Here is a 23660-nt window from a genome sequence, read left to right as displayed (position 1 = left end):
CCAGAGATCAAGGAGTGAGGGCCAGGCGGGCCAGGCAGAGGAGACAGCAGGTGCAAAGACCTGGAGGTGGGAACGGGCTTGGCCCGCTGGATCTCTGAGAGCCCACCGCTTACTGTCCACAGGCCAGCTCTCTGGTCCCTGCCTCCATGCCTCCTGGGAGACTTCTGCTCTCCGGAAGCCAGTTTTTGTCCCTGAGGCCCGCCGGGGTGGAGGGGTGGGGGTGAGGGGCAGTAGTACTTATTAATTCCTCACCAGATGTCTGGCATCCAGATGGCAGTTCTGAATCCAGTTTGCCCACAGGAAGCTCAGCTGGGGCAGGGAAGCTATTTGGGGTCACCTCGGCCCTGCTGCAATCCCTAACCAGCAAGGTAATGAAACACTCTTGACCCACTCACTGCCCAAGCCCCGTGTGGGCCAAGAATCGACTTCCCAGCTCTTGCCATTTCCCTCACATCACCTCCCTGGCTGACACATGCTGTATCTGGAATCATTCCTCCACAAAGGATTGATGTTGACATCCCGGCAAGAGCACCCAGAGAGCGAGGAGGGAACAGGAGGGAGCGAGAGAAACAGAGAGAGAAAAGAGGGGAAAGAGGGAAAGGGAGAATGCATGCCTGGGACTCAAGGCCTTTGAAAGGCAACACTTGCAGCCAGAATTTACCAGCACTTCTCCCCCTCCCCCCCATTCTATAATGTGCAGAATTAATACATTGCACTAAAGAACTGGCAGGATGTCACCCCTGAAGCAGAAGTCCTTGAATATTTACAGCAGCTTTATTCATAATAATGCCAAAATGGAAACACTCCACTTTCCACCAGCAAGAAGATGTACAAAGAAAGAGTGGTATATTTACAGGATGAACTACTATGCAGTAGTAAAAAAGAATTAACTGCTGATACATGCAACTTCATGGATGAATCCACAGGCATTATACTGAGCAGAAAATACAAAAGTACATCATTTCATTTAAGTAAAGTCCAAGAACAGGAGAAACCAATCTCTAGCAATGGAAAGCACAGCAGTGTTTTGGAGGAGGTGTGAGGATTGACCTGAAAGGGGCTAAGGGGAACTTTCTGGGGGATGGAAATATTCTATACCTTTTTTTTAAACTATAGTTGATTTACAATGTTCTGTTAGTTTCTGGTGTACAGCAAAGTGATTCAGTTATACATATATACATATATATATTCTTTCTCAGGTTCTTTTCCATTATAGTTTATTATAAGATATTGAATATAGTTCCCTGGGCTATGCAGTAGGTCCTCTATTTTATATATGGTAAGTTGTATCTGCTAATCCCAAACTGCTAATTTATCCCCACAACCTTTCTCCTTTGATAAGTTTGTTTTCTATGTCTGTGAGTCTGTTTCTGTTTTGTAACTAAGTTCATTTGTATCATTTTTTTAGATTCCACATATAAGTGATATCATATATTTGTCTTTCTCTATCTGACTTACTTCGTATAGTATAATAATCTGTACATCCATTCATGTTGCTGCATATGGCATTATTTCATTCTTTTTTGTGGCTGAGTAATATTCCTTTGTATGTGTATTTCTTTATTGGAAATGTTCTATGTCTTGATTGGGATGGTGGTTGTGTGGGTACATACATTTGTTGAAATGCAAACTGTACACTTACAATGGACACATTTTATTGTACGTAAACTATAGCTCATAAAGCTAATTTTTTTTAAAGTCATGTTTATTTTTCTCTCCAGCTATTGCTCTAAAATGTATTCAGTAGGGGACATTCTTCCCCTATAATCTGGACTAAAACTCCTGCAGACCATGACCTTCCCCATCACTCTTGAGAAGTAATTAAAATCCTCCAGTTACTTGAATATACAAACATGATCTCTATTCCGCAAGTCAATGTTCAGTTCCAGGCAAGGATCGAAATGTGGAACTTGGTTCAAAGAAGTCTTTTTCCCTCCCCTACCTGGGTGCTCCACGGGCTGGGAGCCACTGAGAGAGAGATCCTTCTCTCCCGGACTCCCCCTTAAGTTTTTCCTCTTCCTCGTGTTCTAGAGCGAGGTCTCTGACATCCAGTGTGAGAGAAGCCAGAAGGGCAGGAGGCGCCTGGGGAGCAAGTGAGTGCTTGCTGGCTCCTCTGTTCAGCTGGCTTCCCCCACTGGGGGCCTGGTACGTCCTCTGACACATTGTCTTGCGAGCATCGCAGGAGGTGGGGGAGTAGAGCGTCCCCACTCCAGAAACACTTTCCTTGTGGGATACATTTTATCTGATAGGCTGTGCCCTTCCAGTGCCTGGTTTTCCATTGGTTTGCTGTGTATGAAAACCAATGGGGTTTGGGGGGGTCCTAGATAGAAGCAGACTTCTTAGGATTTAAAGTGGCCCTGGTGACCCACCTCTGGTCCTCAAGGGACACTCGGAATTTTCCTCCTCACATCTTTGGAGTATTTGTCCAGCTAGGGTTGCCAGATAAAATACAGGGTGCCCAGTTCACTTTGAGTTTCAGATGAACAGTGAATATTTTTTTTAGTATAAGTATGTCCCAAATGTTACATGGGTTATACTTATGCTAAAAAATTCATTCATTGCTGTTCATCCAGATGCTGATTGGACATTTGGAAGTAACCTGCTTAACTTCTCCCCACCTCCTACTTCTGTACTGACGTAATGCTAAGTGGAGGCCCGGGAACCTGCCTGTTTTATCCAGTAGGCTGCCCTTGTGACCTTGGCCAGGTTACTTAATCACTCTGTGTATTAGTTTCCTTATCTGTTAAATGGAGATAATCACGGGACCTACTTCATAAGGCTGTTGTGACAATCACAACTAAACTGAGATAACGCAGGGACAGTAGTTGGAATGGTGTCCGGCACATAGTACATTCTCAGTAAATGTTGGGTCTTAGTAGTCTTATTGTGGTTGTGGTTGCTATCCTATGAAGAGAGGGAGGACTATAGCTTCCAGTTAGATTATTTTCTAGAGAAAAGGAGCCAAAATGGAAAGAAGGATGAGGCTCCTGGATGGGAGAATTGGGAGGGGACATGCTGATTATTAAAAGCATGCCCTTTGGAGGCAGTGGGGGCCCAGACGAGAGGCGATGGAGGGATGTAGATGGCAAGGCCAGGCTTGAGAGGGTTTCTTTTGGTCTAGGAATGCGAGAGATTCCAGGGACGCTAGAGAGTTAGAGGCTGCAGGAATGTGGCAAGGGCACCCATGGATCATGCGGAGATGCAGAGTGGTACGGAGTGCAAACTCTGTAGTCAGATCGCCTTGGGTTCAAATCCTGGCTCTGCCTCAGCATCCTCGGGCAGGTTACCTGACTTACCCTCTTTGCCTCAGTTGTCCCATCGCTAAAATGGAGACAATAATATCTGCCTCCAAGCGTGGCTGTGGAACGGAATGAGTTAATGCATGTAAATTACTAGGAAAAGAACCTGGCCAGTTGTAAGCACTTGTTCATTAACTCTCATTATACTCGGAGCCCTTTAAATGTTTAGGGGAAGAGAGTTTAAAGATTAGAATTTCTGTTTAGATATGCAGTTCATGAGCAGCAACACTACCCTGGGACCGAATTACCTGGGTCATAGCTTTACATGCATGACTAAATCGATGTCATTTATAATCTCCTCTGAAAAATAATAGGACCTCTCATTAAATGAATTAATACATGTAAAATACCTGGAACTTAATAAGTACTCAAAACACGTTGGTGGTTTTGGTTGTCATTGTTATCATAATTATTCTCCTACATGGTGATGTGAGGCAGGATAGAAAAGGCAGCTCTGAACAGAGCTTCTTAGGGTTCGGATTTACCAGGTGGCTTTTCATGCCACTGACCGCGACCATTATAATATTCTCTTTTCTTTTCTTTTCTTTTCATGCCCTTGTAAGGATAACTCAGGTAGCAGGGTTACCGTGGCCTCACAAAATGAATTGGGAAATGCTCCTCTTTTCTCTGTTCTCTGGAAGGGTTTGTGTAAGATGGGTATTACTTAGTCCTTAAATGTTTAGTAGAATTACCATGGAGGTCAGCAGGGCTTAGAGGGGTTTTTTTGTTGTTGTTTTTTTGAGGGGAGTTTTTAAATGATTGATTCTCTTTAATAGACAATGAAATATTCAGTTTTTCTTTTTCTGATAGTTGAATAAGTTATATTTTTCAAGAAGTTTGTCTGTTTCCTCTGAGTTATCAAATTTATTGGTATAAAGTAGTCCATACTATCCATTTAGTATCCTTTCAAAGCTGGAAGATTAGATTGGTTCATGAGGGCGGGGTGGGGGGGCCCATGATGGAATTATAGCCCTTATAAGAAGAGAGCTTGTCTCTGCATGCCTGGCACCAAGGAAGGACCACGTGGGGACATAAGGAAAAGACAGCCACCTGTAAGCCAGGAAGAGAGCTCTCCGCACAACCCAAATCTGCTGACACCTGGATCTTAGATCCTCCAGTCTCCAGAACTGTGAGAAATAAATGTCTGCCGTTGAAGCCACCCAGTCTCTGGTATTTGCTTGTAGCAACCTGAGCTGATTAAGACAGACATATATTCTTCAAACTGTCAGGTGGTGCATAAAACAGGATAGTTGTGTCTTCCAAAGCCAGCAGCAAGTTTCCAACTTTGACAGCAAATAATTGTATATGTTTAAACAATGGATGCATTATGGAGCATGATACCACACATGGGTTGAAGAATGTCGAGTTTGCACCAGAATGTGACCCAGATTCCTTGGGGGCTTTGCATGGATGTTCTTCTGCCTGGAGGCCCACAGAGTGACTGGAGCCCATGTACTGGCTCACGAGACCTAATGGTTACATTTTCATGAATTTTGCTAGCTAGTTGTTAAACATAGATACTATTTAAAATGAAATTTTATTAATTGGGGTTTAAAAATTATATCAAAACAAAGGTAATAGATAGTCAAAACTCATCACTTCCTAATTGTTTTACTATTATCTGTGGCCTTGAGGTTATTTACATCTACTGTTATTTACATCTACATGTGCGGAGGAAGTACTGTGGAGTGTTGTGATACAGTCCATCTCTTTCCAACACGGTGCTCAGTGATGTAACTTGGTGGCTTGAAATCAGCCACGTGGGCATATTTACACCATAGAAATCAGTAAACACTACAAATCGGGGCTTAGCTCATTGTTTGGTTGCTTGTCTAGACTTAAGAAGGTAATGGGAAAAGTTAGTAATACAGATCACACTTAAAATGTGTTGTCTATAGCTGTAATATTGTGACTAGCACAAAAAATGGGGAACTATTCTTCTGGTATTTGAAAACCATCATTTGATTCAGTAAAGAAGACACACCATTGGTGAGCAAGTGGCGTCCTGACATGTTCCTTCATTGTGTCTGTTTTGTCTTAATTAATGTAAATTAAAACATAACCGACATTCATAGGGGAACTAAACTCAGTGGTCAATGACATGAGTGGCTTCTTAGCTGAACTGAATAATAATCAAGAACTTTTACACACACACACAAACATATACACCCACAGTTTTTTCAGAGAGCCAGTTGTTAAACATTTACCAGCACACCACTTGAGGGATATTTGGTGGGTAGAGTCTGATAAGGTCATTTGAGTTTGAGGAGAACTAGCCATGGAGAATGGTCCTATGATTGGCACTGTCAGATCTCCTGGTAAAAGTGCCATGACTATGTCTCAGTCATTTTCGTAGTCTCAACTCCCAGTCTGGTGCTCAGCACGTGGTCAGGAATAATGTTTGCTGAATGGATGATAGTGAACATGTTGTGAGCACTGTCTGAGTTGCAGAAGCACGTATTAGTTATTCAATAAATATTTTGGGTTCCTACTATGTGCCAGGCACTGTTCTTGGCTTCAGGGACACAATCCCTGCCCTCCTAGAGCTTACATTCTAGTGGAAGAGAAAACCAGTAAAGTACAAACTCTGCTTTCAGGTTAATTTTATGTCACCTTGACTAGGCTAAGAGATGCCTAGTTAGTTGGTGAAACATTATTTCTTAGTGTATCTGTGAGGATGTCTCTGGAAGAGATTGCGTTTAAATCAGTAGACTGAGACCTGCCCTCACCAATGTGTTGGGCATCATCCAATCAGCTGAGGACTTGAATAGAACAGAAGGGTGGAGGGAGGGCAAATTCCCTTCTGGTCTATCTGAGCCATCCATCTTCTCCTGCCCTCGGACATCGGTGCTTCCGGTTCTTGGGCTTTTGGACTCAGATTGGAACCTACACCAGCAGTCCCCTGCTTCTCAGGGCTTTGACCCTGGACTGAATTACACCACCAGCTCTCCTGGTTCTCCTGCTCGCAGATGGAAAATCATGAGACTTCCTGGCCTCCATAACTGTGGGAGCCAAATCCTATCACAAATCTCCTCTTACATGTATCTAGATATGTCCTATCCATTCTCTTTCTCTGGGGGACACTGACTAATACAGGTGGCAGCAATTGGTTATATGAAGAAAAATGAAGCAGGATAAGGGGATGGAGACAAGTGGTATCACGCTTCTGCCACACAAGGAGCCAGGACATGGCCTTCTACTTAAAACCTGGCTCCATCTCTAGGAAGCTGTGTGTCTTCAGAGTAGTCACTTGACCTCTCTGAGCTATGAAAACTGTCTCTAGCTGATGTTCGGGTCCATTTGTGGACTCACAGGTTCCAAGCCCTAAGAAGACCTTGTTGGCCACATTTGCTTTTTTGTGGCCTGAACCTTTGGATCCATTGGCTTCCAGGGTGGTCCCTGAAACTCCCCTGGCAGAACGTGGGCATTCCAGAAGCTTCTGTAAATGGGGTGCTGTTTATTGTGCTGCCACTTTCCTGCATCTTTGTTTGCTGTACTAGGAGTACCTGGGTTGGGTCTGCCCCTTTGTTTGCCTCTGTGGAACCCTGGAACGATGCCTTTTGGCTCCAAGCACCCATTGAGACAAAGAGGTCCTTTTCTATAACAGATGCAGCGCAGGATCTCAGCTGCCTGGGAAACCCCAGTTTGAGGTTCTAGAAACATGCCTGACACCTATCTGTTGCCTCTCTGGTCTCAGTGTTCATATCCATAAAGCAGGGGGCTTGGCGATGGTCTGACCGTCCTCCATTGAATTCCTGGATCAGGGAGGTATTAGGTTTGCCAGGGTAGGTGGGAGGGAGGGAGTGAACAGGGGGCCCAGTAGGGAGCTCCTCATCCCACTTCTCCCAGAAAAACTCCTTTTAACTAAATTTTACTCTCAAGGTTTGTCTGTTTCATATTGTGATTCAATATACAATTTTGCTTGGACAAAGGGCTGGAAGTTATAAATACTTATAAATCTGTGATTATCTAAGATCTCTCATCCCTGATATGTAGGAATCTGCCTGGTATAGGAACCAAAAAGATGTTAGGAAATCAAAACTTAGGCAATTTTTAGTCGTGGTATTTGATTCCATATTATTGCTTTTGCTTTTGATCTTTAAAATGTGTGTCCAATAGTCTGACCTCTTAAAATATTCGTTTCAAGCGGTTTTGATTTGTTTTACAATTATTCTTCCCTGACCCCAACAACTCAAAACTGTGAGAACTAATAAATGAAGTCAGCAAAGTAGCAGGCTACAAAGTCAACACACAAAAATCAGTTGCATTTCTATACAATCTAAAAAGGAAATTAAGAAAATAATTCATTTACAATAGCATCAAAAAGGATAAGATACTTAGGAATTAACCAAGGAGGTGAAAGACATGTACAATGAAAACTACAAAACATGGCTGAAAGAAATGAAAGACATAAATACAGATCTTCCTCAACTTGCAATGGGGTTATATCCCAATAAACACATTGTAAATTAAAAATATCGTAAGTCAAAAATGCATTTGATACACCTAACCTACTCAACATCATAGTTTAGCCTAGCCTACCTTAAATGTGCTCACTTACATTAGCCTACAGTTGGGCAAAAATCATCTAACACAAAGCCTATTTTATAATAAAGTGTTGAATATCTCATGTAATTTATTGAATGCTGTACTGAAAGTGAAGAGCGGAATGGTTGCCTGGGTGCAGAATGCTTATAAGTACATCGGTTGTTTACCCTCATGATGGTGTGGTTGGCTGGGAGCTGGGGCTCGCTGCCACTGCCCAGCATCAGGAGAGAGGATCAGACTGCATATTGCTAGCCTGGAAAAAGATCAAACTTCAAAATTCTACTGAATGCATATCACTTTTGCACCATCATAAAGTTTAAAAAATTGTTAAGTTGAACCATCAGAAATAGGGGACTGACTGTAAGTGGAAACATATCTTGTGTTCATGGGTTGGACAACTTAATATTGTTAAGATATCAATACTACCCAAAGTGATCTAAAGAGTCAGTGCAATCCCTATCAAAACCCCAGTGGTTTTTTGTGTGGAAATAGAAAACCCATCCTACAATTCATGTGGAATCTCAAGGGACCCCAAATAGCCAAAACAATCTTGAAAAACAACAAAGCTGGAAGACTCAGAAGTTTTCCTGATTTCAAAACTTACTACAAAGCTGCAGTAATCAGAACAGTGTGGTACTGGCAAAAAGACAGATATAAACCAATGGAACAGAATAGAAAGCCCAGAAATAAACCCTCACGTGTATGGTCAAATGATTTTTGGAGAGGGTCCCAAGACCATTCAATGGGGAAAGGACAATCTTTTCACCAAATTGTGCTGGGAAAACTGGATATTCATACGCAAAAGAATGAAGTTAGACCTTTATCTAACATCGCATACAAAAATGAACTCAAAATGTGCTCATGATCTAAACATAAGACCTAAAACTATAAAAATCTAAGAAGAAAACATAAGACAAAAACTTCAGGACATTGGATTTGGCAATGATTTCTTGGATATGACACCAAAGGCACAGGCAACAAAAGAAAAAATAGACAAATGGGAAAAGAGGATTTGTTTTACAAAAATTCCCACTGCAAGAGACTTTTTGTAGGTCTGTAAATTGCATGAGAGAATGTAAACACTGGTACAAAAGCTAAGGCACTTGGGAAATGGAAATTCTCCTATGTTGGGCTTGTTAAGCAGAGTCTCAGGATGTGTTTTCAAGGTTTGGAAATGGATGTAGGTGTGTCTTACAGTCTTCCCTCTCTCAGTAAGGGACAACCTCATTCTTCCATTGAGGCCAACGACTAGAATTACCCTGGGCTTCTCTCTTTGCCTTACACATCATAACAGATCCTTGGCAAAGCTATCTTAGAAATAGATCCAGAATTTGACGACTTCTCATTACCTCCACTGCTCCCATCAGACCCTAGCTGCCAGTATCTGTTGCTTGGATTATTGCCAAAGCCATCTCATTGGTCTCCCTGGACCATTGGACCTTGCCCCTTTAGATGGATTAACTAATTGTAGTGTCTGCACATAGTTTGATGCCTGTCCTGTGTAGCTGAGGATATGTTCTATTAGGATGGTGCTTGTTAGGATGGAATTCAGTTCAGTGTGCTGTGGACCCTGAATAAAGTCAACAAAACCTACTATGAGTAAGAAGTAAGAAGAATAAATGGCACCAGACAGCACCAAATCCAAGAAATAGTCTGTCCATGCAAGATCATTGCCTTGAGAGAATATAAGAAAGCAAGGTCAGGGCAGTAGGCAGTTTTATTTAAATAGTGACTATGGGAATAATAAGACACTATTTGTTATGGATCCTGTGGGACACTGATGTATCAGAAGATGTTACCATTACTGCGCTCTTGTTTCATCAGCAGGTGAATAGTTTCACAAGTTTTGACAAATGTACAAACCCATGCAACCACCACCCCAATCGAGGTCTAGAACATTTCTGTCACCCCAGTAGTTTCCTTTGTGCTTCTTTGCAGCTCCCCCCGCCCCCGCAAAACACAAACATCCCAACCCCAGCCTTGGCAACCACAGATCCGTTTTGTTTTGAATCTTTGAAATTGCATTGTCAACCTGAATGCATAGATTCTAGCATTCAGCTGATAGCAGCTGTGGGGTACTTGGTTAAGAGAGCTGGCTCTGGAGGTAGACTGTCTTGTTTGCACAACCATTGCCTCGCTACTGACCTCCTGGAATCTCAGTTTCCCAATCCACCAAATGGTCATAATAATTATACGTACTTCACTGGGATTTTGTGATGAATAAACAATAGCAGGTACCTACTAGCCCAATAAATATCAGTAATTATTATTACTATTTATAGTGTGGGTACCAAGTGTTGGATGTTGTGCTAAATGCCACGTATGGATGCGGCAGTTGCTACTGGTGCTCTGTCCACATCCCTGTTGGCGGTTACCGTTCTGCACATGCCAATAGCTTCTTGCAGAACCCTGGATGCTCTGCATGAACTTGTTAATTTGGCTGCTGCACAGGGCAGGTCGAAGTGCTGGAGAGTTAACGCTCCCATGAGCAGCCCTCCACCAGTGATGAGCAAGAGCTGGCAGATAAATAGCAGCTTCCTTGCCTCCCAGGGGGACTGCTCTGAGGCACGATCTCCACTGTCTTCTAGGGTCCCCATCAAGATTGAGCCCCAGCTGCCCTCCGTAGTAACCTTCTTGTTAATACACTGTCTTGGCGTCCTTCTCTGTTTCACTTCCTCACCGCCCTTCCAGAACTTACTGAGATTCCCTGTCGAGCAAACTACTTTTCCCTCTCATGCTCATCTCAGGGTCTACTTCTTAGACAATGGGGTATTTCATTTTATCGTCAAACTATAAAATGGACAGATATAGCTTCCCCATTTTATAGTTGAGCAAAATGAGGCTCAGATAGGTGACACCACCGGCTCAAAGTCTGAGCCTTGGGCACTTACCCTCTCCACTGCCTCCCCGAGGAATGGGCCCTGATGGGCCCTGCTCCAGGACCTCTTCTCCCTCTGCCACCCAAAGCTCTGCTGACCCTCCTGGGCCTGCATCTCCCCCCTGCAGGAAGGTCGCTGCCTGTTCGTCATCCTGCTCATGGCGGTGTACTGGTGCACAGAGGCCCTGCCCCTCTCGGTGACGGCCTTGCTGCCCATCATCCTCTTCCCCTTCTTGGGCATCCTGCCCTCCAACAAGGTCTGCGCCCAGTACTTCCTGGACACCAACTTCCTCTTCCTCAGCGGTCTGATCATGGCCAGCGCCATCGAGGAGTGGAACCTGCACCGGAGAATTGCCCTCAAGGTCCTGATGCTCACTGGGGTCCAGCCGGCCAGGTAAGGCCAGGTAATGGGTCCAGCCCAGAGGTGGCGAGGCAGAGGGACCACATCTCTCGGAGCCTAAACCCACTCTTCCTGCTCTGGTCATCCAGGGCAACAAACTCATCATGTCCCACCATCCACTTGTTTATTCATTTCTCAAATATTTAGTGAGTGCCAGACACAGTGCTAGGCCCTTGGGCAGTTCTCGAAAGTATGTAAGAATCACATGGGAATCAGTTGAAATGCTGATTCCCAGACCTCACCCCCAGGGATTCCTGTCCAGTAGTTCTAGAGGGGGCCATATTAGCAGTTTGACTCACTACTTGGGGCTGAATCCCACCTTTCCTGCTCTGGGAGGTGACTTAGGCTCTCTTTGCCTGTAAAATGATGATACAGTAGCTTGGACCTGCACAGTAAATGCTGGCTGTTATCATCCTGGTTTTCTATTTACCAGCCAAGGTGACATGGTGGGTGTGGAGTGGATGGAAAGATGGCCTTGGAGAGGCAGGGAGGTAGGGTCCATTCCTAAGGGCCTTGGGCCCCCTAGCTAGGATTCCAACTTTTATTTTAAGATGATTGAATGGCCTTTAAAATAAGGTCATTGTTGTTCTTTTAATCTTTTTTTTTTGCAATTTGTTGAATCTTAAGGATTCCTTCCCAGTAATGTTTTTAAATTCATAAAGCACAACACATAGGATTTAAAACAACAACCACAACAATTACAGCAAAATGCACTTATCCAAACAATTTTTTAAAACCACACAAATTTGTGATAGAATACTATATGTACTTCTTATTAACACAATAAATGATGAGATCTAGCAACAGCCTCATAACTGTAGTTTTGAGGCAGTTCTGAGTGTCAATGATATTCCAAGATGTCTCAACTATTATAATGTGATATGGAAGTGTCTGTGATCTTTACTGGTAACCAACAACCCTTCTAACAGAGAAAAAAATTTTTTAATTAATTAATTTATTTATTTTTGGCTGCATTGGATCTTCGTTGCTGCACGCGGGCTTTCTCTAGTTGTGGCGAGCGGGGGCTACTCTTCGTTGTGGTGTGCGGGCTTCTCACTGTGGTGGCTTCTCTTGTTGTGGAGCACAGGCTCTAGGCGCGCGGGCTTCAGTAGTTGTGGCATGCGGGCTCAGTAGTTGTGGCTCATGGGCTCTAGAGTACAGGCTCAGTAGTTGTGGCTCACGGGCTTAGTTGCTCCTCAACATGTGGGATCTTCCTGGACCAGGGCTCAAACCCGTGTCCCCTGCATTGGCAGGTGGATTCTTAACCACTGCACCACCAGGGAAGTCCTCCCCTTCTAATAATACTGAACTTTTTTGCCTATGTTTATCACTGAAGGAAATATTTAATTTCTATTAGATGTTAGTAAAATAGAGGTATATTTTCCCCTATCATGTTCATTCTGAATTATATCTATGGCCCCCCTGGTTATCAATCTCTGCTTTAAAGAATTCTAAGCTGGGGAGTGACATGACCAGATTTGCATTTTTTAAAAAATTCCTCTTGGCTGCCATGAGGGGATCAGATGAAGGTGAGAAGACGGATGCAGCCCAGGTAAGAGACTGTTCTGGGGATCCAGACGAGAGATGGTGCCACCTTGGACTAGGGTGGTGGCAGTGGAGATGGGCTGAATGGATAGGTTTGAGAGCTCTTTTTGTGGTGGGGATGGGGGTGGCGATGAGGGAGAAGGAGGTTCTGAATAACTCATGGTTTTCTAGCGTTTGCTCTGGGCCAGGCATTCTGCTAGGCTCTGTAGCTGTTTCCTCATGGAGGAACTGTCAGTCCTATGGGAGAGATTCCATCTATAGAACTGATCCCAACACAGAACAGAATTTAATACCTAAGGGACACATGGTGCAATATGAGCCCACATGAGAGATATAGGGTGACTTCTTGGAGGAGGTTACATTTGGCCTTGAAGAATGGATGAGGCTGCTGTCAAACATGTTTTAAAGTTACAACAATGAAAACGGTATGACACTAGCTCAGAAATAGATTTTTAAAACACAGAATAAATAATCTGGAAGAAATTGAAATCCGTGGGAAAGGGAAGGATTCAAGAAGTGGTGGGTGTTGGAATAATTTGTGTATTCTTTAGGAAAAAATTCTACTTAGATCCGACTTTGTTCTATACAACTAAATAAATTCCAGGTGGATTAAGAGTTCAATGTAAAGAAAAGCAAATCACTAAACTTAGATTCCTGTTGGTGGGAGGGACCAAGCAATGGCAGGCAGGCAGGACATCAAGGCGTGTTTGGGAGCTGGCGAGAAACTCAGCAGAGCCTGAGCAGGGGTGCCTGGGAGGAGTGGGAAGGGAAGGGGGAGAGAGGAGGCTGGGAAGGCCACTTAGGGTGAAACAGTGGAGAGTCTTGGTGCCAAACCAAGACACCTTTATTCTGCAACGGGAGCTATCCAGGATTTGTGGGCAAAGGAGAGAAAATGTCAGGGTTGGTGTGTCTTTAGAACTAATTTACCTTGGGCACCTGAGGTCAGTTCACTTACATACACTGAGTCAGTTTCCTTAGATCTAGAATAAGCGTGGTGAATGGATTTGGTTCCCACTTGGTCACTAGCTTGTCCTCTCTGGGCCTTAACTTTCCATGTGTAAACAAGTGGGATACAAAGCAGAGGCCCCAGTTCTAGATCGGCCTCTGACTCCCTCTGTTCCCAGGCTCATCCTAGGGATGATGGTGACCACGTCCTTTCTGTCCATGTGGCTGAGCAACACGGCCTCCACTGCCATGATGCTGCCCATCGCCAGCGCCATCCTGAAGAGTCTCTTTGGCCAGGAGGTTCGTAAAGACCTCAGCTGGGAGAGTGAAGAGAAAGCAGGTGAGTCTGTGGGAAGGGACTGGGAGGAACTCCACCAAGGTGGAAGAGTGAGAGTGGGGACATCCAGAGGGTGTTGGGGAAGGCCAAGGGAATGCACTTATTGAGCACCTACTACGTGCCAAGTTTAATAATAGTAACTGAGAATTCACTAAGTCAAACCATGGTACCTTTTTTAAAAATTTACATTTATTGAGCATTTACTGTGTACTAAGCAATGAGTTAAACACTTTACATACATTAACTCCTTGGCCTCTCAAAACAGCCTCATGAAGTAGGTACTATGCAACTTGAAACAATGATGAGATTTATTTCAATGAGATTGGCAAAAATAAGAAAGCTGGATAGTGCCCAGTGTTGGCAGGAATGGGAGCCATTGGAACTCTGTGCGCTGCTAGACAGTGTGGACAGTCAGCCTTTCTTAAGGGCATTCTACTATTTGATCAAATTAAGAGTGCGTATACCCTGGAACCCAGAAGTTTGGCCCTGAATGCAAGTGCTAAAGGCATTCTGACACGGGTTCATGAGGAGACACATGTGACCATGTTTAGTGCAGCATTCCCTGTGGTATGCTGGTTAGGGTTCAGGTTTGGGTTAGGTTTAGGGTTGTGGTATGGCCACCATCGCCAGTAAAGGAGGAGATTGAGTGTGGTGGGTGCACGTCACCGAGCACTATGCTGCTTTTAGGAACAAAGAATTAGAGGGACATATAGTTATAGAAATAAATCTCATAAAACCTAGTTGTGATTGGAAAAGCCAGAAGGAGATATAGAACACAATATCGTTATGTAAATTAAAAACACTCACAAAAGACAAAACGTTTGCAAGAACATAAACAAAGGAAAAGCTACACATTAAACGCATCCCAGTGGTTGCTCTGGGAAGGATGGGATTGGGAAATGGGGATAAAAGGGACCAAATTAATAAATAAAACAAAAAGAGTGGCCTTGTGCAACACATAGTGAGAATGTGCCATGAAATGAGGGATTGGATTCACTTAAATCTCTGAAACTGTGTTCTAAAGAAAACAAAACACAAGTAGCTGCCATGTTTTTAAGTGACTAAATGAGAGCTCAGAGAGGGGAACTGACTTCTCCAGGTCACACAGCGAGCAAATGGTAGAGCCCAACTTTGCACCCAGGCAGTCTGGCTGCAGAGCCCACTCTCTTCCGCATGAAATCAGCTGCATCAGTGAGAATTCTTTTGGCTGCAGGTAAAAGGATGCCTGTCTGCCAGTGACTTAAAGAACAAGGGTTTATTTTCCTCAAATGTCAAAAAGTCAGAGAAGGGCAGTTCCAGGGTCATTTCAGAGGCACAAGGATGTCAGGGCTGTTCACTGGTATCTCTGTGATTCCCTTGGTCTTTCCCTAGTGGTTGCAAAATGGCTGCCACATCCTGAGTCTTGGGGCTGCCAGCTGCCCCCACTTTACCTACTTTATACCCTGAGCTTCCAAGTAACAATCACCGATGTTAGTACTGAGTACTTACTTTTATGCAAGGTCTCATCTAAGGGCCTTACATCTGAATGACATGGAGCTAGCTTTGACCTCATTTAGAGCAATGGAAATGGAGGAAGAAATTTAAAAAGTGGTTAAAGTAGTCCCCAAGGTCACATAATTCCAAAACAGCAGCTCTGGTGTTTTGAATCCAGGTTGGTTGACTTTAGCGCCTGTACTCTTAACCTCTGTTGTTCTGCCTCCCATAGAAGATGTTTTTTCTAAGAGTTTAGTGGCAAAAAAAAAAAGAAAAAAAGGTATGAAAGCCAGTTCCCTCATTATATGAATAAGATGAAAAACCTGAGACTCGAGAAGGGGAAGGGACTTGCCCAAGGTCACACACAGCGTCATGCGAAATCCAGAGTCTTTCCCCTTATGCTGCAGGATGTCAGGAGGCAGGAGACCCTGGGAGGCTGGGGCAGACCTCTGCTTTCATAGGCGGCGGGATCAGAGATCGGGGATTAGTTAATGATCAGCCCCAAGACCTAAAACGGGTAATTCCAGTGCAAAGACAGATGTTCTCTTTCATCCAGTTTCTGTGCTCTGCCCTGGTGGCAAGAGGTAAGGACAGGAGTGGAGGGAGTGGAGACTCTGTTTATGGGCCAGGATAGGGGCGAGGAGGCTCCTGGAGGCTTTCCTGGAGGCTTTAAGTCCCTGAGGGACACCCAGAGCAACAACTATAAGGATGATGTGAGCTACCATTTCCTGAAGACCCACCCTATGCCAGACACTGTGCTAAACTTTTCATACCCATTAGCTGATTTAATCTTCATAACAGTACTATGAAGTAGATGACACCCATATTACAGACGAAGAGACTGAGGGTCAGAGAGGCAAAATGCTTTGCCCAAAGCAACATGGTGAGTTAGTTGCTGAGCTTTGTCTGAATCTGGAATCTGTGCTTACAAGCCAGAACAAGATAGAGCCTGGGGCAGGACGGGGCTCGCTGGACAACACCCTAGGGATCCTCAGCCTTGGAGGGCAGCCCTGCTGCTTCTCTTCAGTTCTTTTACACACTCTGCTCCTTGCACTGCCTGGGGGACCAGGGCCACATGGGTGGTGGCTTCTCCTTCTACATGCATGTTCTCATTAGATCCTCCACTTCAGCCCTTCAAGGGTGGCCCTGGCATCATGCCTATTTTACAGAGGAGGAAACTGATGCACAGAGTGGTGAAGTATTTGCCCAAAGTCCCTCAGCCAGTAAGGGGCCCATTTGGCTTTTGAATCTAAACTCTTCCACTCTCCCCCCTCCTTTTTTCTGCCCAGAGAAGGCTAGGCTGCCACCCGTGCCTTTCCTTTAGGAATGCCCAAGACGCTCTCATTCCAGAAGCAGTCTTGTCAGCTGAGTTAAGCATTGTCCTCCTCTTGCCTCTTCATTCATGAGGCTGCGAGAGGGGGCCTCTTCCTGAGGCTCTTCTCTCATCTATAAAATGAGGACAAAACCACCCATTTCGTACATATCGTTGTCAGGCTCACATGAGAAATGAGAGCCTGGCACATAGACATGGTTAATACGTGGCAGTGATACTATTGCTATTATATAAAAACCAGTATAAGAGTTCCAGGAATTGGAAAGAGTGGGTAATAAGACCCTACAGCTTGATTCAGGTTGAAGTTTCCTATGACTGCTAGTTGAGAAGGATTTATTACCCGTCTCCTCCGTGGACTCCAGGTTCCATGGGAGCTTGTGTCGGTCTTTCTCATTGCTGTGAACTATAGTATTGTTCACCTAGAACACTGTTTGGCACGTAGTAGATAATCAATAAGTGTGTGAAATAAATAAATAAATAAACAAACCAGTTACTGAACTGTTCTATGCCTGTTTCCTCATATATAAAATGGGGATATTAATCCTTACCACCCAGGTAGTTGTGGGCACTAAGTAAATTAATGGATGTAAAACTGCCTATCCTGGGGACCTTTGACTTCCCCTGGGGTGCTATTTACCTAATCTGATACAAGAACTCTTTCCTGAGAGCCTTCTGTGTGCCAAACTTCAAGAACATTTCAGTCATACCAGGGAGGTTCAATTAGAGTTAGCTGTTCCAGGTCAGAGCCAGGTGGGTGCCTTTGGAGGTGGGGTGAGATTCAAGGGGTGGGGAATCAGTAGTCCTGGGAACAAGCCGACTCTGCCATTTACCCAGTGGGTCATCTTTATCCCACGCTTCCCCCGTGTCTCTGGGCCTCAGTTTCCCGAGGTGTAAAGAGGAAGGTAATAACCCCTGCCCAGCTCTCCCAGTCTGTTCTGAGGCTGCCGTAAGATGACAAATGTGAAAGTTCTCAGCTCCCCCACCCGATATAAACTCAGGGATTGTTATTATTTGAATAAGATCTTACGTAAACACCGAGCTCCTAACCAGCCTGCGATTTCTGGACCCAGGGAAGTCAGAACCTTTGGAGACTTTGGCCTGTTTTCGTGTGGTCACTTGGGTCAGTGTGGTCACAGGAGATACAGGGATGACCCGGGATAAATGGTTAAGAGTAGCTGAGCTGCTAGGGGCTGAGTAGCACCTTGGTTTTCCAAGTTTTTTTCAACTTCATCTTCATTGGTTTTATCATCATCATTAGAAAAAAATAATGCTTGGTATCAAATTTTTTCACATTACTAATTTGCATAAAGAAAAAGTGAAACTCCTTCCTAATTTTAATTACTACAGATAATTACTGTTCATAGCCATGTGCGTATGAATAGCTTCCTCTGCCTCGTCTATAGCATGTACAGTTTTGTATCAGGGCTCTCCAACTCCGATGCTGGCAGCAACCAGCTTCCATGGCTGAGGACTGTGGCAAACTGGGGAGCACTCACCCCCTCCAAGGTCATGGGCAGCCACTGGAGGCTTCAGTTCCCCATCTCTAACTTCAGGGGAGCCTTCTCAACCCTGCCTGCCCCAAAGAATGACCTACAGAGCTTTTAAAAATACTGAGTCCCCAGAGCCTCTAAACCAGAACCTCCAGGGTGGGACCTGGGCATTCTCAGCAAATTCTAATGTTCATCCAGGGCTGAGGAAGGTGGCCTATTGTTATACCCGAGATGCTGGTGAGCTCTGTGGACATCTGATGCTCCGTGACAGTCATTCCCAACCCGGGTGAGAAGGGTACAGAGAGAGCTAGAGATGGGTGGGGGGTAGGGAGTCACTGGGTTAGGGTTCTTCCTGTCTGGCCATCCCCTGGGGAGCGACTTTGCCCACCAGCATCAGTGTCCTATTAACAGTCCTTCACTTCCTGCTTCAGTGCCCCGGCCTCCGGCCCCGTGCATTGCATGTGGACGTGTGTTCCCATCACGGGAGCCCTGAAGCCCTTGTCCCCACGGCCCAGGGTGAGCTGATCTGAATTTAGCCTTCCGACCCCTGCTGGTGGGTCAGCCTCAGGCACAGTAAAAATGGCCCAGTCAGCCACCATGGAATGCTGCTCCCTCGTGGGACCAGCAGGAAAAGAACAGCCCAGAATGGAGAAGGGAAGGGACTTCCCCAAGCCCCCTGGTGAGACAGAGAAAGAACTGAAGCTGGAGTCTAGACCCTTCCACCCAGTCCACGTGGCCAAAGCCCCCCAGGAATACATCTGTAGTTAAACAGGTTGAGTTTGTTATCGTTGCTGCAGTGAGGGAGAACACACACCACGGGCGACTACAGTCAACTCAGAGGGTGCTAGAAAGCACCTCTCATAGGATTTGGGCTTTGGTTGGGTCATTTTGGATGGGGATGGGGGCTAAGAAAGTAGGGTTTGCTCTAGATTGGGTGCTGTCAGAGACTGGTGACGATTCTGTGATTAGGCAAGAAGTAACCATTTATTTAGCAAGAGAATTGGAAGCTTGATATTTTGTGGGTGGCAAGTGGCTTTGCACTTAAACGAGATTATGAGGTGTCCTTGCTCTGGCTCATTTTATCAGTCTCAGAGTGACTTTGTCTGAAGTCGGTGATGTGTGAGATTGTTTAGGTCCAACAAGAGAACGATGTGTCTTTCGTATCTGGGTCAGACAAGTTCCAGACTTCAGGGACCACTCTTTTATTCTTTCTTGGTAGTAACCCACATTTTCTAAATCCCCACTAGTGCTCAGATTCCTGTTAAATTTTTAAAATCAGGGGCTGGCAAACTTGGGCCCACTAAATCTAGCCTGCTGCCTGTTTTTCATGCAGCCTGTGAGCTAAGCATAGTTTTAATGTTTTTAAATGGTTGGATAAATCCAAAGAAGAAGAAGATTTTGTGACATGTGAAGATTATATGAAATTCGGTTTCAGTATCCAAAAATAAATGTTTAGTCACACTAGTCATTTCTGTATTGTCTACGGCTGCTTTCATGATATCATGGCAGATTTGAGTGGTTACAACAGAGATCATATGGCTTTTCATATTTACTACTGGCCTTTTACAGAATAAGTTTGCTAATCCCTGCTTTAAATGACGTTTTAGTTGTTCAGGTTGCTATGACAAAAATACCAGAGACTGGTATTTATTTCTCCCAGTTCTAGAGTCTGCAAAGTACAAGATCAAGGCGTCAGCAGATCCGGTGTCTGTTGAGGGCCTTTTTCTGGTTTGTAGACAGCCATCTTCTCACTGTGTCCTCACATGGGGAAAAGGCAAGGGAGCTCTGTGGGGTCTCTTTTATAAGGGCACTAATCCCATTCATGAGGGCTCCTCCCTTATGACCTAATCACCTCTCCAAAACTCCACCTGTTAATACCATCACATTAGGGATTAGGTTTCAACATATGAATTTTGGGGGTGATGAAAACATTCTGTCTCTAGCAAATAAGTCAACTCTAATCCTCTTGATAACCCTAGGGGAATTATTACTTCCATTTTATGAATTAAAGATGTTCAAGGAGATCAAGGGATTTATCTAAGCCAGAGTTTCTTAACTTTGGCACTATTTGACATTTTAGGTAGGATAATTCTTTCTTGTGGGGGCTGACTTACGTCCTGTAAGATGTTTAGCAGCATCCCTGACCTCTGACTACTAGATACCAGTAGCACCCCAACTCCCCCCATCCCAGTTGCAACAACCAAAAATGTCTCTAGACATTGTCCAATATCCCCTGGAGGCCGAATCGACCCCAGGTGGGAACCACACTGATCTAAGGTCGCAGAGCCAGTGATGGAGCTAGGACTTGAACCCTGAACCCATGTGTTCAGCTACCAGTCACACTTCCAATGCCCTGGGATGGATTCTTTTGCGCTTGGTGATGGTTTCAGCTGCCGAAACTTTTAATCCCTTCAGTTGTCTCCACGACACTCCAAGGCTCCTCCGGGGAGACTGGCCTATCAAGCAAGGGCTTCTTTAAAAACGAAGTCAGATCCTGTCCTGACTCTCCTCTGCTCAAACACTCCCCTGGCTCCACTCCCATCTGGCTCAGAGGAGAAGCTAAAGTCCTTACTGTGAGCCCCAAGACCTCTGTGTGATCCACACCACTTCCTGCCGCCTCACTCCTGCCACTTCTCCCACCTCTCCTCCTCCTTCATGCCCCTCCAGCCCCACTGATCTCCTTCCTGCTTCCCAACACACCAGACACACTCTCACTTCAGGCCTTTGCACTTGCTGTTCCTGTTGCCCCCACCCCTCTTCCCACAACTCTTCAGATGATTGGCTCCTTTTTATCCTGAGGTCTCAGCTCAAGTGCCATCAGCTCATATGTCTGCTCTGTTGACCTGATCACAATAGTCCCCCTGCTCCTCCTCCCCACGCTGCAGTCACTTTCCATCACATTGCCCAGTTTCATCTCCTCTGTCACTTTCATCACAACTGGAAGTTTTCTTTATTTGGTTATTGTCTGTCTCCCTTTCTAGAATATAACTTTCATGGGAGCAAGGACACTGTCCTGTATTATTCACTGTGTACCCCAAGCTCATAGTCAATAGTACACAGTAGGTGCTCAATAAATGCTTTTTGAAGGTATGGCAGACTGGGGTCACCCATCCCATTGCTGACCCATTACCACTCAGAGCTAGTCTTTCCCAAACATCCCTTTGACAATGACAGCTCAGGTTAGCCTAGGCTTGAGTTATGGGTTGTCAAGCAGCCTTGCAGTGAACTCCCTGCCCACGGGCCTGAAGACCTCTCCAAAAAGGGATGGGTGGGACAGGAGGATGGAATTTTGAGTATCTTTTTTTTTTTTTTTTTTTGGATCCAATGACTAGTATAGGTCAGGACCTGAGGAAGCACTCTGATTGACTGCACAAGAATGGGACACTCCTGTCCCATTTACTACATCACACTAAAGACATCGTGTTCTTTCCTCCTAGCTGCTGTGCGGAAAAACGGCCTGCATACTGTGCCCACGGAGATGCAATTTATTGCCGGCACAGAAGAGTGAGTTCCTGGTGAAATTCACAGAGGAGCCAGTGCTTGATCCAAGGAGATGATGAACAAGAATTCAACGCTCCAAGCAATCCTCCGCCTACCCCCCAGTTTTTCTCCAAATGACCTAATGCCCGAGTTTCCACCATTTATAGCTTTGGCTCCAGGCTCCTTGAAAAAAGCAAATGTGGGAAGGGCAGGGGAGCACATTAAATCCCTAAAGGTCTTCTGAGGTGCAGGGTCTAGAAGGAGGGACCAGAAGAACAGGAGGCACAAGCCACACGACAGTCGTGGAGGAGAGGGTGTACCAGGCCAAGCGGCTCCAAAGACAAAAATATCCTGAGACACCCTTTGCACTTGTGTGACTTGAGAAGTATCTTGACACTGACAGCACATTTAGTCTTTGGTGTCTTTTGTATATGGCAGTGTGGATAAGATCTGGGTGCTTAGAACCAGGCAGACCTGGCTTTGAAGCCTGGCTTTGCCGCTTACCGGCTCTGTGATTTGGACAAGTCACTTAACCTCTCTGAACCTCAGTTAGTTTCATTTACCAACTGGACATGATATCAGAACCCACCTTATAGGGCTGTTTTGATATTAAATGAGAACATGTAGCTAAAGCAGGTTTCTGGGCCTTCCATGTACGGATGGTAATGCTTGTTGTTAATGGCATTGTTATCTCGATTTAATGATGATGAAACAAACAGCAGGAAGTAAAGTGACTTGCTCAAGGCATTGCTGGGCATCGGTCAGGTCTGTTTCATTCATTCAACAAATTTTATAGAGAGCTTACGATGAGCCAGGTACTGTCAGGGATACAGCAACAAACAGAAAAAAAAACCCTGCCCTTGCGGAGAAACAAATACACAGTAAAATCCATAGTGTGTCAGAAGGTTGGTGAGTGCTATGCAGGAGAACAAAGCAGGAAAGCAGGCTAGGGATGGGGTTGGGGTAAAGGGCACTTTACCCCAACTTTTTAAATGTGTGGTCAGGGAAGGCCTCACTGAGGAAGTCATTCTTGAGCAAACGGCTGTGGGAGGTGAAGGATCTGTGGGAACAGGGTTCTCAGCAGAAGGACCAGCAGGTGCAAAAGTCCTGAGAGTTCAAAGCAGCCAGGAAGCCAGTGTGGCTGGACCTGGGGGTCAGAGAGATTGCTTGTGTGGCAGGATGATAATGGTAGGGGGCAGAGCATGTGGGACCTCATCGGCCATTGAGGTAGCTTTGACTTTGAATGAGATGGGAGCTGGTGGAGGGTTCTAGCAGAGGAGGGACCTGATTTTACCTGAGTTTATCTTATCCCATGGCCTGCGCTCCTTCCTGGCACCTTGTTTGGGGGCTTTGAGTCCAGCTTTGAGATATGGGTTCTATAGTTGGCCCAGCTACTCACTACCATGCAACCTGGGAACCACCTGCCCATGCAGAGCTTGTACTGAGTCTTTTGGAAAAGAGCTGATCCCCACTTTCTGGAACTCCGTGTCCACTGGATGCAGTCCCCAGCCCCACTCCGGGCCTCCGTTTCCCATCCAAACGAGGGAGGGAGTGAACGAGACGAGCGTGAGGGCCCTTCCCCTCTCTCATTCTCCTGTGAGGCTCAGTCTGGTTGGGGCCCCAGGTCTGAGGGAGGCCACAGATTCCTGACCAGGCCTCTCACCCTGAAAAGTCAGGCCAAGGCATCTGTCTCCAGCTGCTTCCAGCCGTTGTCTTCCTTTCAGACCCAGATCACATCCCCACTGCCCTCTGGGGAAGGGGCCCCTCATGTTAGTAATTAAGGCCTGAAGATATTTGAACTATCTTTCATTCTTTAAAAGAAATTGATTTGTTACGCAGGGACAATTCTTAGTTTTATTCGCTTATAAACATTTTATAATTGCACAAGTAAAAAGAAAAAAAACTCTTAAACAAAAAGAAAAATGTGCTCAG

General features: G+C 45.1%; 1 protein-coding gene across 4 annotated transcripts in view; it reads left to right on the top strand.

The window, feature by feature from the left end:
• Positions 1–23660, top strand: part of SLC13A3 (solute carrier family 13 member 3) — a 93299-nt gene that overhangs the window by 36376 nt on the left and 33263 nt on the right. For 3 of the 4 annotated variants that reach the window (XM_060284007.1, XM_060284009.1, XM_060284006.1), the window contains 3 exons: positions 10854–11119; positions 13795–13955; positions 21686–21752. In XM_060284007.1, the coding sequence (XP_060139990.1) occupies positions 10884–11119; positions 13795–13955; positions 21686–21752 (464 nt within the window). In that variant the 5' untranslated portion in view covers positions 10854–10883. The remainder of the gene's footprint in view (positions 1–10853; positions 11120–13794; positions 13956–21685; positions 21753–23660) is intronic. The other variant, XM_060284008.1, reaches the window with a different exon arrangement.

The sequence above is a fragment of the Globicephala melas genome, chromosome 15, assembly GCF_963455315.2.
Source record: "Globicephala melas chromosome 15, mGloMel1.2, whole genome shotgun sequence".
Classification (NCBI taxonomy): Eukaryota; Metazoa; Chordata; class Mammalia; order Artiodactyla; family Delphinidae; genus Globicephala; species Globicephala melas.
This window is presented reverse-complemented; position numbering and strand designations above follow the sequence as displayed.